We start from the raw sequence: 15,336 nt of genomic DNA, 5'->3' as shown, positions 1-15,336 counted from the left end.
ACTTGGGGGGTCTGCCGTGGCTGCATCAGGCACTCCATTTACTGAGATTCAGTCAAGAGTCCCGACCCCTGTCCCTCTTGGAGGAGGAGGAGGCCACACTTCATCCAACAGGAGCCAGATTCTAGTGGCTGGGCGCCGGGCCCTGCCCCTCCTGGTCCGGACAGCTCGTCCTGGGAAGGCTGGAGGTCCCCTGCAGCTGGACCCGTCAGGCCCACAGGCTGGAGAGGGGAGAGAGCCGGCAGGGGTCTGGGCCTTTCCCCTAATGTCCACTACTTCCAGGAAGGGTATGCCGGCCCTCGCTGCCCCCTGGCCCCCTCTTCAATGAGGTGCAGGCAGGGCTGGGCAACGGGGATGGGGGCGCTGGTTTCCCGCTCTGTCCCAGCCTAGTCCGGCCCTTTGGCGTCCGGAAACGGGCCCGCTGAGAGTAGACCGGGGCCCACTCATCCCGTCCTTGTCCTGCCTCCGTTTCCTGGGGACAGGAGGCCCCGGGGAAGGGGTGCCGGGGCGGCCGCCGGGCTGGCTGTCGCCGGCTGGCCCCGTCACCCTGGCCGTCACTCGCGGCAGGCGCGGTGATTAATGGCCAGGCTGTGCCGCCCGGGCCGCCGTCAGCGCGCGTCTGCGGCGATGGATGCGCTGTCAGGCGCCGGCCCGCGCTGACCCCGGCCCGGCCGGCGCGATCAATGGGCGGCGCGCGCGGCGGCTGGGCCGGCGCGATAAGATGCGCCGATGGGCGCCCGCCGACCGCCCGTTCGACATCGCCGTCGCCGTGTGATTAATGGGGACGCGGCGGTGCGGGGACGCACGCGCGCGCACGGGGCTGGCGGTCCCAGGACACGCGTGCGCCGCCCTGCGCGAGGGCTGGGCGCGGGGACCACCGTTCGGCCTCCGCCCGCGGGCCACCAGCCTCTCCCCACGGCCCGGCGTCTGAAAACCTGGAGTCTGGCCCGATCGCCCGCATTCTCCCCTGGCCCCATGCGCGAGGGCGTACGGGCTCCAGACAGCCGACGGCATACGGCCCGGGAGGAGCACGGGCCGGTGCTGCGGGGGCGGTAGGGCGGCTTCCGCGAGGAGGTGACGGGGGCGAGCAGCAGCCGGGCTCGCACCGGGCCCTCCTACCCCCTTCCCGAGTCTGCAGCCGGCCGGCCGCGCGCCCCGCGCCTCGGCGAGGCCACAGCGCCCCCACGCGGCGCCCGCGCACAGCGCCGCCGCCCCGCCCCGCCCCCGCCGGGGCGGCCAAGCCTGGCTGGTTCCCTGCGATGGAGACCAAACCCATGGAGGGGCAGGGAAGGAGCGTGCGTCCCAAGGGGAAAAAAGCATCCGGAAACCTTACTGAATCCGGCTTTCAATTTTAAAAGTCTCCCTTGCCTCCTGCCGTCAGCCACCCTCTACTCTCTAGCATTTTTATTAGGGAGATTTTTCGCCTCCATTCCTTTGCACTTTTTTTATTTGCTCAGGGCAGTGCGATGCCCACCCCCCGTGCCCCGGGTCTGTTTCGGGGCAGGGGAGTTGGGGGCACAGCCCAAGGGGCCCCATGGGACTGTCTGGACCCCGGCACCAGCAGGTGGTGGGTGGGTGCAGAGCCTTCTGCTGACCCTTGGGCAGGACACGCCCACCCATGTCCCTTGCGCTTCCTGAGGACTCAGCCTGGTGGGGAGCTGGCCCAGTGAAGGCCTTCAGGAGATTGGGCCGGGGAGGGTGTGGGGCAGGCAGGGGTTGGGGGGTGGCAGTGGGCCTGAGGCAGGCTGGCTGGGCGCACCCCAAGAGGCTCCTGCGTGGAGGGGTGGTGGCCTTCCCCAGGCCTTTCTCCTTGCCCCGCAGAGGCCTCTAGCAGAGGCACCTGCGGGAGCTTCCCGGGGCGTTTCTTCTCAGGTGGGTGGGAAGAGCCCACCCTCCAGGAAAGGCCCGGAGTGGGGAGCGAGGGCAGGGGTCTCCAGGGCTCTGTTCCGCCACAGGCAGAGCGCAATTGCCCGGTGGGGAGGGCTGCTGTGCTCCGCCAGTTGGGGGAGCTCCTCTGATGGAGCTCCTGGGGGTCGTGATGGGGCACCCCACCTCTCATGCTTCAGTGCCAGCTTCTGCAGGCCAGGCCCGAGCACCCGTCCCCACCAGGGTCCAACCTGCCTTGCTGGCACACCCCCTCAGAAATGTTTCCCAGATGAGACCAGGGCCAGGGCTCCATGTGGACAGCTCAGGAGGAAGGCCCTGTCCATGTGTCATCCGGGACCCCTGAGGAGGCAGGCGTGAAGGGCCTGGGGTGGCGGCCTTGTCTGGACAAGAGCAACAGCTCACAACACGGGCTCACATCACTGTGGAAACACCTCCTGGTCAGCTCGAAGGAAACTGCTGGAAACTCTTCTGCACGGCACATTCCAGGGAGCAGCCACCGCCGCCCCAGTGCTGGGGGTCCAGGGCAGAGCAGAGACCGCGGAGGCAACAGTCAGCGACCAGGTGGGGAAGGACACGTGCCACAGCCAAGGCCTGGACTTGAAGTGCTGGAAGCTGCTACGCTCATAGCAGTTGGTCCACCGCCCGTTCCTGGAGAGGCTGGAGTGGCCCGCACACGCGCAGCACCAGACACCCGGACAACGCAGCTTTCCAGGTTCCCATCGACGGGGAGCCCTGGGCAGCCCGTGCAAAACTAGGGACTCACGTCTCACACCAGCCCTGTGCCCTGGAAGGCTGCCAAGGCCACGCCCTCCTCTCTCTGGCTTCAGCAACAGAACTGAAAACCAAGAGACTACCACCAGGCAGCTTGTAAAAAGTTGGCTTTATTTGTTCTTATTCACCTTATCTCAGTTATGCCGCTTGGGCGTCCACAGTGACAGTCCCCTGGAAGTCGGGGTCAGCCCGCCTCCATGACCAGTGACTGCAGGTCAGGCGCCCGAGCCGTGCGTGGTCAGAGGCTGCAGCAGGGCTGCGGGGCGTCAGGTCTCCGCGTAGGACTGGGTCGGACAAGGCCACGTGTGGTGTGGTGGGTGCCCTGGCCGAGGGGGACAGGCCGGGGCCCATCCTGGCTCTGCTGTCCACTCGCCAGGTGGTGCTGGGCGAGTCCGCTCGCCCCTCGGCTGGTCTGTTCCCTGGGCAGCACAGCCAGTGAGCCTGGGGCCCTTGGGCTCAGATGGGCACCAAACTTGGCACGTCTACTGGCTGTGCTTCAGAGGCACCGTGTGCCCGCTGCTGGTGGGGTCTGGTCTCCGAGGGGCAGGATGCACCCCTCAGGCTGCGCTACCTAACTCTGCTGGCCCCCAAGAAGGGCTTCCCTAAAGGCCTTTGAGAAGGTGGTAATTCCTAAGATCTAGGTCACCTATTATTGCAATCAGAATTTGTCTCAGGCATAATTGTCTTTTTATACCAAACATGGGCGAAACTTAGCAAAACCCAATGTCTCTGACCCTGGTGTCACCGTGGATCTAGAGCCTACCTCCTCTCTGCTGGGCAGTTCTGCTGACAGTGGAGATCAGAGGCATCCCGTCATTTACTTCACTTGTGCTTGGTCCTAAGTACAGTGAAAATGTTCTAAAAAAATATAAATGGGAAGTCTTCAGCCTAGAAGGTAGTGTGTGGGGCCGGCCACAGCTCCTCCCCTCTTGAGGGGCGGGTGGGGCGGATGCAGCACGGACAAGTTCGGTGATGGCCAGGGCAACCAGACGGCTGGCAGCCCAGGGTCCTCCGCACAGCAGACCGCGCTCAGCCCGGCGCGCTGCTGAGCTGTGGATCCCAGCCCGGCTCCACCACCGAGGACACAGGTCAGCCCGCAGAGACACACACAGAGGGGCCAGGAGGCTCTTCTGGAAATGCATCCCGCTAGTTTGGAAGAGACTGTGTCCTAAAAAACTAACTTCAAAAGGGAAAATGATTGTCTTCCAGAGAAACCGTTTCAAACCAGATGTTCCGGCCGGACTGTGAGGGGCACGCGCCGGCGAGCTGCCCTCAGGCCCCAGGAAACAGCCTGTTGCGGGGGCCGCCCTCCTGCCCCGAGACAGAGACGCTGCAACGCTTGCGCTTCTAACCAGCGAGACGCTCCCTTGAGGGGCGGCCGAGACTGCTGCGGTCGCCGGCAACGCTGAGAAGGTGCAAAGGCTAACACAGAAGTGACGTGGACACCGGGGCCGCTGGCAGCCCAGCCCGCCTCTGGCGCTCAGCTGGGCAAGACCCACTTCTACGACCGCCGCCAATGCCAGAGCGAAAAGCAGAATTTTAAACTGGAAAATTTCTAGCACTTTACAAAGTGGAATGAAAAGAACATGAAACTCAAACACACACTGAACCGAAGTCCTTGCGCCTCAGCAGCGCCTGAGACGAGCTCCTGCAGCGCGGCTCCCCCGTCCCCTCTCGGCTGTGGTGGGGCAGGCCGCCTCTGCCAGGTCCGGGAGCCACAGCTCAGAACAGCAGGGCCCCCATGCTGCCGACCTCGCTCTGCTCCTTCACGAAGATCTCAAAGTACTGGTAGATGATGGTGACCGCCAGCAGGATCCCGGTTCCAGACCCGATGGCGCCCAAGAAGTCAGCCAGGACCGAGAGGGCCCCGATGCACAGCCCGCCGAAAGCCGCGGCCGTGGGGATGTACCTGGGGAGGGGCGCGGGGCGCGCATCAGCCACAGGCTGTCCGGAGTCCTCGGGCCTGACCCAGGCCGCGGGAGCAGCTGTGCAGCAACCCGCTTACTGTGCCTGAGGACCCCGACGCCCTGAGGATCACTCCACGACCCCGCACGGTTACGTCTGCTCAGGCAGCCTGACGGTCTAGACTAGGGCTTGCTGTCTGCTGAGCAGGCACGCAAGTCGCTGGCAGCTACTGAAATAGGACCAGTCCAAACTGAGACATTGAAAACGTCACAGAAGATTTTAAAGACAGGGACATAAAATGTCTCCTTACGACTTTTCGTTGTATTTTTTCTGAACAGCACTATAAACCTAGAGGCGTCAGGAATTCTTAAAGGAATGAACGAAACTGCCCACCGCCTCCGTTAGGCATCAGAAAATGACCTGGCATTAGCCACATTGACTTCCTGTGGTTGAGGCAAGCGAGCTGTGGTCCCCAGGACAGACCTGGGCCTGACTACAGAGCCCGATGCTGGGAACAGCTCTACAGGAAATCAGTCACGTTCATTCATTCACACACCGAGAGAGACTGAGAGGAAATAAGCCGGCTTAAGAATCCAAGGCGCTCACCATGGCCCACCCTGCTGCCCAGGGGCAGCCCCACCGTGAGGGGAGAGGCCTGCAGACCACCGCAGCCTCCTCACCCTCCCACCTCTGAGTCCAGCCCCCTCGCTCTGCCCGGCGGTTGCGGCCTCTGGCACAGGCCTTCCACACACTGGCCCGCCTAGCGGCCTCCACCGGCCTCTCTGACCTCACCTGCACTTGGATGCCCCTGAGACGCTCGACCCCCCACGCTCCTCCTGGAGAGCCCCACAGAACCCTGCCAGAGAACCCGGCTCGCAGGAGCACGGCGAGGGCCCTCGGTCAGCACCCTCACCGCACCATCCGCCACAGGCACTGGCCTCCGCGCCTGGCTGGCCCCCCCACGGGGAGGGGCTGAGGGCTCCCGGACGCCTGAAGACGGGGCCCCATCGGCCTCGGGGCTGGCACTCACCGGTTGAGCTCGTGGACCATGGACGTCTCTCGGTGGCCCCGCATCACCATCTGCTGCTCCTTCAGCTGCTTTGCAACCTGTGTGACGCCCACCCGGGGGGACGACGTGAGTCCAGGCCCAGGCAGACACTTGGCGTGCTATCAGACGCAGGCGCCCCCGGCACCCGCACGCACGGTGAGACCGCGCCCAGGAGGCGCGAGGGAAAGCCTAGTCTGCTCTGCCTGCTGCTCCCCAGACGAGCACAGGTTCATCTATCCGGGTCCGGCCACGGTCGCTAACGCTTTGGAACTGGGCCTAGCAAGGACTAACTGCCACGTGTGTTCACAGGCCCATCCCAGGAGGAGGGCCAAGCCAAGCCCCCTCACTCCAGCCGCAAGCGAGGATGCTGGTTCTGCATCAACCACCTCCCAGAGACTGCAACTCCTACTCACGTCCTTGGCGGAGGAGCCCGAGACCTCGATCCACGTCTTGGAGAAGAAGGCGCAGGAGCCCAGCATGAACACGATGTACACCACGGCGTGGACGGGGTCTTCCAAGACGGAGCCGAACGACTCGGGCGGGGACAGGTAGTAGCAGAGGCCCCCCACGGGGTAGGCCCGCGCCGGCCCGCCGGAGGAGGTGTCCTGGGGGGATTTCGGGGAGTGGTGAGCGCCGCCCGTCACCCCACCTCAGCACAGAAACAGCTCTGAGAGGGGCCCTCGGGGCAGCTGTCCCACCCAGAAGAAGCGTCACTGAGCCTGTGCCAGGCACTAGAGAGCATCGCAGGCGAAACGACGCTGGCCGTGAGCACGGCCCACGGCGCCAGCATGGCCCAGCCACAGCCTCACCCGCGCCCGGCCCCTCACGGGCTCCTGGGCCGCCGCACTTACAGACCAGGTGCCCAGCAGGCTGACCAGCAGGTTGCCACTGAAGCGGGCGGACAGCATCTGGGAGATGACGTACAGGTTGGACACGAGGGCGGACTGCAGGATGATGGGGATGTTGGACGTGTAGAAGAGCTTGATGGGGTAGGTGTTGTACTGGCCCCGGTACCGGGCCGACTTGATGGGCAGGTCGACGCGGAAGCCCTGAGGAGCCAAGCAGGAGCCAGGTTCTCACCCCGCGCTCGGGCCTCCACGCCCCGCCCCACCCGCCACACTCAGGAGCAAACGGACGGAGGGTCCAGAAAAGCTGCTTAAGATGCACCAAGCACAGCAGGGCCTCCGCCAGGAAACGAGGCCCAGCGCCACAGGGACACCATCGTGGGACACCCCCAAGTGCCATCAGCGGCTGGCCGTGCCCCCGCTTCCACGGCAGCCCCGGCGGCCCCACACCCACAGCGCCCTTCTCGGATGCCTCACTCACTGCAGAAAAGCCTGGCTTCTCTACTTTCCTAGGAATACAACCTTTCCCTCTGAAACCCTTGGAAAATAAAAAGGGCTTCCTATATGTACTTGTTTTTGTTTTCTTTTTAAACCACCTCCCAGTGCCTAGAACAGAGTTCAGAATATGTAAAATAAAACCTCAACAATCAAACCCCAAGACCCCGAGGAGCTAGCTTGTCATTAACCAGCATCAGCTAACGGAGCAGACGTGCTCAGTCCTCAGCACCTGGTGGCATAAACACCTGTGTGTCAGGACAGAGCGACTGACCAAAGACGAGACACGAGTCCAACTCCAGGAAAGCAACAGGCAGCTGAGCCTCCTGTCCAGAAGCAAGTCACGCAGACTCACCGCGTAAGAGCTGACAGCTCTCGCAAGGACAAGGCAGCCGCGCCACAGGCACCTACACACCGGGTAAGCGGCAGGCCTGAGGCTGCGCTTACTCTCACTTCTCTTGAATTAAGACCTGAAACGTCAGAGCTGCCTCAGCTCGTTAGTTCGGGCAGGTTCCCGTGAGCCCACGGGGCCCCTCCGTCAAAAGCCGGCTGCCCGTGGCACTGGTACGCGTGCTTCACGCCGCCCTGGGGTGTGGGCACGGGGATGCAGGCCCCCCTGACTCCCCAGGGCCGGTTCTGGACGCACCTGGAAATAGATGACCACCGCAAAGACAAAGATGGTGGCGATGAGGTTCATGAGGTTGGGGAGGTTCTGGCGGTAGAACGCCTCCCGCAGGGCTCGGACCTTGTCGGTGCGGGTGGCCAGCAGGTGGAACAGCGCGATGATGGCGCCCTCGAACTCCATTCCTGTTACGGTGGGGGAGAGGGGGCAGCTCAGGGCGGCCCCAGGCATGCTAGCGGCCGGAGGAGAGCTCAGGGCGGCCCCGAGCATGCTGGTGGCCGGAGAGGACCTCAGGGGGCCCTGGGCATCCTGGTGGCCGGAGGAGCTCAGGGCGGCCCTGGGCATCCCGGTGGCCGGAGTAGCTCAGGGTGGCCCTGGGCATCCCGGTGGCCGGAGTGGAGCTCAGGGCGGCCCCGGGCATCCCGGTGGCCGGAGTGGAGCTCAGGGCGGCCGCGAGCATCCTGGCAGCCAAGGGTGCGGCCAGGATCTGAGCTCAGCTTGTGAGCACCCACATCCCTGCCTCTTTTACAAAGCTGCTCCTTGCAGAGGCTGGAAGCACCTGGGTGTCCACCAGGGAAGGCCTGCTGGGAGAGCTGCCCTGCCCATGCAGTGATGGCCAGGCGGTGCTGAGTGAGGGGGGGCTGGCTGTACTGGGGGGCCAGTGTTTGCAATGTGCTCTCTAGGTGAAATATGCAACTGACACATTGGTGTCAGCAAAAACCTGTATCTTCAAAACCTTTACAGATACACGCACAGAAAAATCAGAAGCGATGTACCTAAAACTGATCTTCCCTGAAACGGGGACGCGCGTGCTGCTCACGGAACCCCACCCACGGGCACCTCGCCCCTGAAATGGGGGCGCGCGTGCTGCTCACGGAACCCGCCACGGGCGCGGGGCCTCACCTCGGCCGGTGTTCACGGTGGTGGGGCTGAACGCCTTCCACACGATGGTCTCGCAGATGTTTGTGGCGATGAACAGGGAGATCCCAGAGCCCAGGCCGTACCCCTTTTGCAGAAGTTCGTCCAGAAGCAGAACAATCAGGCCAGCCACAAAGAGCTGTCAGTATAAAAATAAACAAGTACAGACACGTAAAGAGACCGCATGAGTGCTCCCACAGCATGAGTGCTCCCACAGCATGAGTGCTCCCACAGCATGAGTGCTCCCACAGCATGGCTCTGCCCTTCCTTGGGAGCTGGCTTCTCTGATGGGAACCCCTGAAGGCAGAGGGCACGCCTGCCGTGGGAGGCTCCTCTGTGAACTCAGAAGGGAACACGGGGCCCGGGCCTCTTCTCAGGAAGCTTCTCTCGGCCTGCCTCAGTTCTGCTGTCTGGCCGGGGCAGGTGTGAGGGTGCCTCAGCCTCGGTGCCAGCCCAGCGTTACCTGTATGGTGATGAGCAGGCAGACTCCGGCGCCCATCTCGGACGGGTCCCCGTACATCCCCGTCATCACGTACACGATAGACTGCCCGATGGTGATGGTCATGCCGAACACTGCAGACGGAAGGACAGCTGTGTGCTCAGGGCCAGCACGCGGTCCTGGAGGACACGGTGACCCAGACGCCAGCTCCACGCCAGGAGGACAAAGGTGAGGACCACAGACGCTGCCCCCAGGGAGCTCAGCCAGGAAATGCTCGAACCACACCGACAAAGCGACAGCGAAGCACGGTAACTCAAACTCGGGACAGAAGCTCGTGGGCTCTCTTAGTTCCACCTCCGCCTCGTGCATCTCCTTTCAGTGAGGGCGGGGGAAAGCCCTGAAGCGTCACCACCCAGCTTCTTAGGGCAGACGTGAACACAACTCAGGGACGACCCCAACCTGCACACCACACTGAGGCCATCGTCTGGGCCCAGGCTCCAGGAGCACTTGCCCAGGCCACCAACAGGCTCGCGCTTCAGGGCACAGAATACAACTCGGCGATCAGCTGAGCCTTCCCAGTTTGTATTTAATGCATTATTTTAGGGAAAACCTATCATGCCACCAATTCGCTCAGCCTGCTCCCCCGCCACACAGCTCTCCCGGAGCTCTCCTAGAGGAGGCTTTCCTTTTTACAGACAGTCTTGTGTCCTGTATCATTCACTACATTCCCCCGGGATGCACAACGGAATCTACGCTTTTTTGTTGGATTCCACGGTACTTCATGGATCTTACAGTATGGGACTGGGATTCAACTCCAGCTTTTCGGCTTAGTCTGCCGCCCCCACCAAAATATATACATTCTACTCCAAAGTGCCTGTCATATGTAGTCCCTTTTTGACTTTTTAAAAGTGCTCAATAAGACCAAATTCTTAAGGCAAAAAAAGAGCAGAAAAAAATTTTTTTATTAAGTCCAAGACCAAAGAGAAAACAGCTGATCTATAGTTCCGAAAAATAACGCACATATATATTTTAAGATCCTGCTCTGTGTCTGAAACTGACAAGTTTAAACTAGATTAGTCTTTCGTGCTCAACTTTTTAACCTACTAACTTCAGATCTTAAAACATGCTGGAGTGGAAGGAGATACGGCTGGGTAGGAAAGTGTAATTATCATTTCCTGATTAATACCTATTCAATCCACAGTCAGGCTTAACTTGGTTAATTCTGATGACTGGTCATTGTTACGAGTGCCGCTTATGATTTACTACTTGGAAAATATCATCATCCCCGTTTTTACAGGTGAAGAAACTGGGACACGAGCTGCAACTCACTGCCCAGCGCCGCGCAGCTGGTGCACGCGCCGCCCAGCGCCACGCAGCTGGTGCACATGCCGCCCAGCGTCGCACAGCTGGTACACGCAGCTAAGCTGAGAGACCATCATTCCTCTAAAGCAAATCCTCGTAAACTCCCACAAGAGAAAAACCACCCCGCCAGGTACCACCACTGGCAAGGCACTCACCGGTTTTTTACACACAACATTCAACTGAATTCTTAGCATAGCTCTGCTTCTAAGTGGAAAGACAGGGAGATGGTGGAGGGCGGGCCCTCCAGGCTTGGGCAGCGACGCCCTTCCTCTGCCTGCTCCAGCCCGTCCCAAGTGCCCTCATGCCAACACAAGGCCACACAGGGCTGGAGGGCCGAGAGGATTACAGCAATGATGCCCCGACTCCTGCCAAAGACAGCCAACCCCGCCCCCTGAAAAACCCCAAGCCAATTGTTGATGACCCAAACTTCGTAGCAAATTCAAATTCTCAACTACAGACATCTGAACATCATTTACAATCCCACTTACATTTTTGGGCTCCGTTGAAGAGGGCTCGGTCTTTCGGGGTGTCACCAACCTCAATTATTTTGGCGCCAGCCAAGAGCTGCATGATGAGGCCGGAGGTGACGATGGGCGAGATGCCCAGCTCCATCAGCGTGCCTTAGGAAGGGGGGCAAAACACAGCTGACGTCAGTGTGGAGAAGCAAGATGCTGGTGAGAAAATGACCGCACACCACTGGACTGTGCGCCCCAGCAGAAGCCCAGCGTGCTTCAGTCTGCCAGCACATTTCATTCAGAGAACAGCCCCCAGATTTCAGCAGTTAGAGGGCAAGTCAATCCATTCTGTTCAGTCTGCCAGGTGACATTCTCTTTAGAAGTCACATGGCATTTAAACCGATTGCTACATTTAAATTCACGAAAACAGGTTCACGCTGGTTGTACAGAGATAAGGTAGGTTTGACTCTTCATCAGTTAACAAAAAAGGATGACGTTAGAATACTTTCCAGAGCCTGGAGATGAGGGCCATACAACTGTATCTAGTTTCGAGTAGACCTCTACTCCATCACACTAAAGCAAGCTATGCTTCCAACTGATTTACAACTTAATGTGAACCATGTTTTTAAAACGAGTCAGTCAGAAGCAGTAGCAGCATAAACATTCAAAATGCCCCTCACCCCAAACAGGCGACTGTTTAGAGTGTACAGCACACTGCTTATGCATTTACTTCTTTGGACACGTCACGTGACCTGTAGATGCGGACAAGACACAGCTGAGAAACAAACTGCATATTCTAAAGAATGCTATCCAACAGGAGAAAGACAGGCCGTCATTCCAGCTGCTTCAAAAGCATTCTAGTCTTCGCACATTATTTAGAAATCTCTACCATGCAGACTTACCTTCTTGTTACAGGTTTTGCACCGCATACAAAGCAGTTCTGAACAGGGTGACATGCTGGGTGCGGAACCCAGCACTCACCAGGGCTCTGTTTAGCACAGCATGCGAACACTCTCTCCAGACACTCTGGACTCCATCTAAAGCCAAGCCTGTACTATAGCTGCAGGCAGCCAGTCAAGCCCACGCAGCACGGGGGGCAGGGGGCCAGCCTACCTCTGTTGGAGGCGAGGATCACCCTCATCCAGTAGAAAGGGTCAGCTGAGTCTGAAGACATGATTCCAAACAGGGGGATCTGGAAGCAAGCAGAGAGGAGCCAGGCACGTGCTCCCGGCCCCCCACGCCACACCCAGACCCCGGACCCCAGCCCGCAGACCCCGCCCAGCCTACCTGGCAGCACACCAGGAAGATGAAGAGGGTGATGGCGGTCCAGAGCACCTTCTCCTTGAACTGGATCTGCAGCAGGCAGAGCGGGCCAGGACGCGAGTTACCCTCAGAGCAGAGCGAGCCCAGACGGCAAGGCCGCCACAAGCAGAGCAACGGAAGTGGGCTCCGCTCCATGCCTTGCTCTGCTCACAGGAAAGCAAGGCGCAGACACTCCACACTACGCCCAAATGGGAGTGTGCGTGCTGCATGCCTTCTGTGCACACGTGTGTGCGTGCGTGCTCAGTCACAGCCAACTCTTTGTGATCCCACGGAATGTAGTCCGCCAGGCTCCTCTGGCCATGGAATCTCCAGGCAAGAACACTGGAGTGGGTTGCCATTTCCCCCTCCAGGGGATCTTCCTGACCCAGGGATCAAACTCACGTCTCCCAGGTTGCAGGGAGACTCTTTACCACGGAGCCACCTGGGAAGCCTTTCTGCAGATAAGGCACAGATGCAAAGACTTGCATGTGCATCATCTCGTTTAATCTTCACACAACGTCATGTTATCCTTGCTTTTACAAGAAAACTGAGTTTTAGAAAAATAGACTTCCCTGGTGGCTCAGATGGTAAAGCCTCTCCCTCTGCATACAATGAGGGAGACCCGGGTTCAGTCCCTGGGTTGGGAAGATCCCCTGGAGAAGGGAATGGCAACCCATTCCAGTACTCTTGCCTGGAAAATCCCATGGACGGAGGAGCCTGATAGATTACAGTCCATGGGGTCGCAGAGAGTCAGGCACAACCGAGCAACTTCACTCTCACATTTGTCTCAGATCCCACAGCTGTCGTGGATTTGAGCTCAAAGCCTGCGCTCTGAACCGTCAGCAATGAACAGTGTAGGATCTGAACCACAATCAAAGAAATGCTGCAACAGAAAGAGATCCCTAAACCAGACCTGCCCACAGCACAGGAGCGTCACTCCTCACTTTAAAGGGTTTTGTAATGGACAAAATCCTGCTATGCTGGAGTCAACTAATCTGCAACCCGCGTTTCTTTGCGTTTTCTCCAGTATTCTCCAGGAATTAAGGATAAGACGATGTAATACACACTGGAGGAGCAGGGAGAACGGCACATTCAACCGACTCACTAGCTACTGGTAGCGTCTGTTTAACCAGTTTCCACGTCTCCTCAGGTGTGTAAGGTGATAGGGGACGACTCAGAATCATTTTCCAGGCGACTGAGAAGCAGCATCGGGGAAGCTGAGACACCTGCCCAAGCCCCCTCTGCTCTGAAACCGAAGGTCTTCATCGCACCTGCAGGCTGCACGGCAAGGATGAACGGCTCTAAAGGCTTAGGAAACACAGGACTTACTCTGTGGACTAAGATCTCAACACAGAAACACCTTGTGAGTGAAGGTAGTAAGGAAACAAAAGTGTGTTCTTTAAAGACACTTTTTAAGCTTTGTTCTAAGTGAGCACTGAGCCGGAGTCACGGCTCTCTGGTTAGCTCAGGGCTACAGCGCCTCTGCGCCGCCCGCTGTGGACAGGGCTCGACAGGACAACCGCGCCACGGTGGGGAGATCGGACACTGAGGCACTCCACGTGCAGCTGGGGCATCCACAGAACTCTTCCTCTTGAGAATGCTCCCCGCGCCCCTTCCCACCGGGAAATCAGGAGGCAGCCAAGGAAAGCAACACCCTGTCAGGCTGATGGGTCACATAACAAGCTAGAAACGATTCTTTACAGGGAAAGACAGTGGACAAGTTTTACAGGACTCCTCATTCTAAATAACCAAGTCTCGTCTCCTGGAAGCAGCCAAATTCAGCAGCAAGACATCAAAACTGTTTATCCTAGTTTTGCCTCCCCTACCTCTGGAGTTCAGTCTCTTGGCAGAATCCTCTCAACCTCGACCCTACCCCAAAGCAATTTTCTAATCTGTCTGGCTCCCTGCCCACCCTTTTTGCTCTATCAATACGGAACACCCTCCCACCGACTGGTCTTCTCTCCCTTAGCAGACTCCATACTCCTGATGCCATGAGAATTCCTTTCCTTTCCTTCAAGGACACTTCTCTTCTGCCTTCAAGGCTGCCATCAGACACAATGTCTTCCACGGCTCACCCCTTCTGGAGCCACTGCCGTACCTCGCGCAGATTTCTACTGCTCTCCCACCACACTCAGCTACACACAAGGCCAAGGTCACACATGAAGAGGCTGCGTGAGGGTGGATCCCCGGGGAGCCTGCCTCCAGAGCCAGGCCCTTTCTACTGTGCTGGGAACACACACACACACACACACCTTTGCATATCAGCCCCTCAAAGCCAGCACATCCGTGGAGGAGACGCAAAGAATGTGAGGACAAAAACATATTCCTACTAATTCTCCCCAAGAACCAGATGAAGCTGTTCTTCCTTGTTTAACGGCTTCGCTTACACTGGCAACTCTCACTGTTTGGGCCTGAAGCTGTGCACGTGCAAAAATTCTTGATAAAGAGTCAACAGAGCTCCACACGTCTTTACAGCAGGTTTTCATGGACCTGATGTAAAGACACGGGTCACAATATGCCCTCATTCTCAGTTCAGTGAGGGCACACGGAGAAGGGGCAGACTCAGTTACACATAGCCAAGTGACTGCTCTCAACTCCTTGCAGCAGCTGGACAAAAAGCGCATCTCCAGGAAAGGGGACAGCCGGCAATCCGCTGCCGCTGGAGCGGGAGGAGGGAGAGGAGCTCAAACCGGAGGGTCTGAGGCTCTCGAGGCCTTTCACTCAGGCCAGGGTCCTCTTCGGGGCAGCGCAAGCCTCGGGTTCGGGCCACCCGAGGGACGTCCACAGAGTACGCTCCAACCGAAGCCCGGCGCGGCTCGGGGGAAAGCACGCCGCCCGGACCAGAATCTGGGGAAGGGGCGTCCACTCGGCGCGTCGGGGCCGCTTCACCGCCCTCCCCGAGCCTTGCTCCGACTCACCTTCCTCTCCGGCTTCTGGATTTCGGGCAGGATGACACAGAAGGGCTTGATGACTTCCAGAAACTTGACTTTGGGGGGAGAGACAAGAGGAGAGTCAGGGCTGGGGGGCCCCGCGCCGCCCCGGGGAGTAGGGGCGAGGGGCCGGGTGGGCTTCCCTGCCAGAGGAGCGGGGTCCCGCCCGCGCCCGTGCTGCCCCGAGGGACTCACTCCCCATGGCGGCGGCTGCTCGGCTCCAGGTCTCGCTCCGGCTGGGTCGCGCTCCGGCTCCGCTGCCGCCGGGCCTGCTCTGGAGCGCCGCGCCTCGCCGAGAGACACGTCAGTGCTAGCGCCGCGGCGGCCGCTTCCGCTTCCGCTTCCTGCCACGCGCCGCGC

General features: G+C 59.6%; 1 protein-coding gene across 1 annotated transcript; it reads right to left on the bottom strand.

Annotated features, from left to right (window-relative positions):
• Positions 1 to 2,745: 2,745 nt before the first annotated feature.
• On the bottom strand, positions 2,746 to 15,315 carry SEC61A1 (Sec61 translocon alpha 1 subunit). The gene is made up of 12 exons (XM_027523487.1): positions 15,172 to 15,315; positions 14,965 to 15,032; positions 12,032 to 12,097; positions 11,858 to 11,936; positions 10,778 to 10,909; positions 8,952 to 9,061; positions 8,474 to 8,627; positions 7,595 to 7,755; positions 6,460 to 6,657; positions 6,022 to 6,213; positions 5,591 to 5,667; positions 2,746 to 4,564 (listed from the first exon to the last, which is right to left on the bottom strand). Exons 1-12 carry the CDS (start codon positions 15,176 to 15,178, stop codon positions 4,378 to 4,380), a joined length of 1,431 nt encoding a protein of 476 aa, XP_027379288.1. The 5' UTR covers positions 15,179 to 15,315; the 3' UTR covers positions 2,746 to 4,377.
• Positions 15,316 to 15,336: the final 21 nt, after the last annotated feature.

The sequence above is a fragment of the Bos indicus x Bos taurus genome, chromosome 22, assembly GCF_003369695.1.
Source record: "Bos indicus x Bos taurus breed Angus x Brahman F1 hybrid chromosome 22, Bos_hybrid_MaternalHap_v2.0, whole genome shotgun sequence".
Classification (NCBI taxonomy): Eukaryota; Metazoa; Chordata; class Mammalia; order Artiodactyla; family Bovidae; genus Bos; species Bos indicus x Bos taurus.
This window is presented reverse-complemented; position numbering and strand designations above follow the sequence as displayed.

Excerpts from the sequence above, each read along its gene's own strand:
- SEC61A1 (XM_027523487.1), bottom strand. Across the intron at positions 9,062-10,777 it reads CTTCAACGGAGCCCAAAAAT|TGTTCGGCATGACCATCACC; the intron begins GTAAGTGGGATT and ends TTCCGTCTGCAG. Across the intron at positions 7,756-8,473 it reads CACCGTGAACACCGGCCGAG|GAATGGAGTTCGAGGGCGCC; the intron begins GTGAGGCCCCGC and ends CCACCGTAACAG.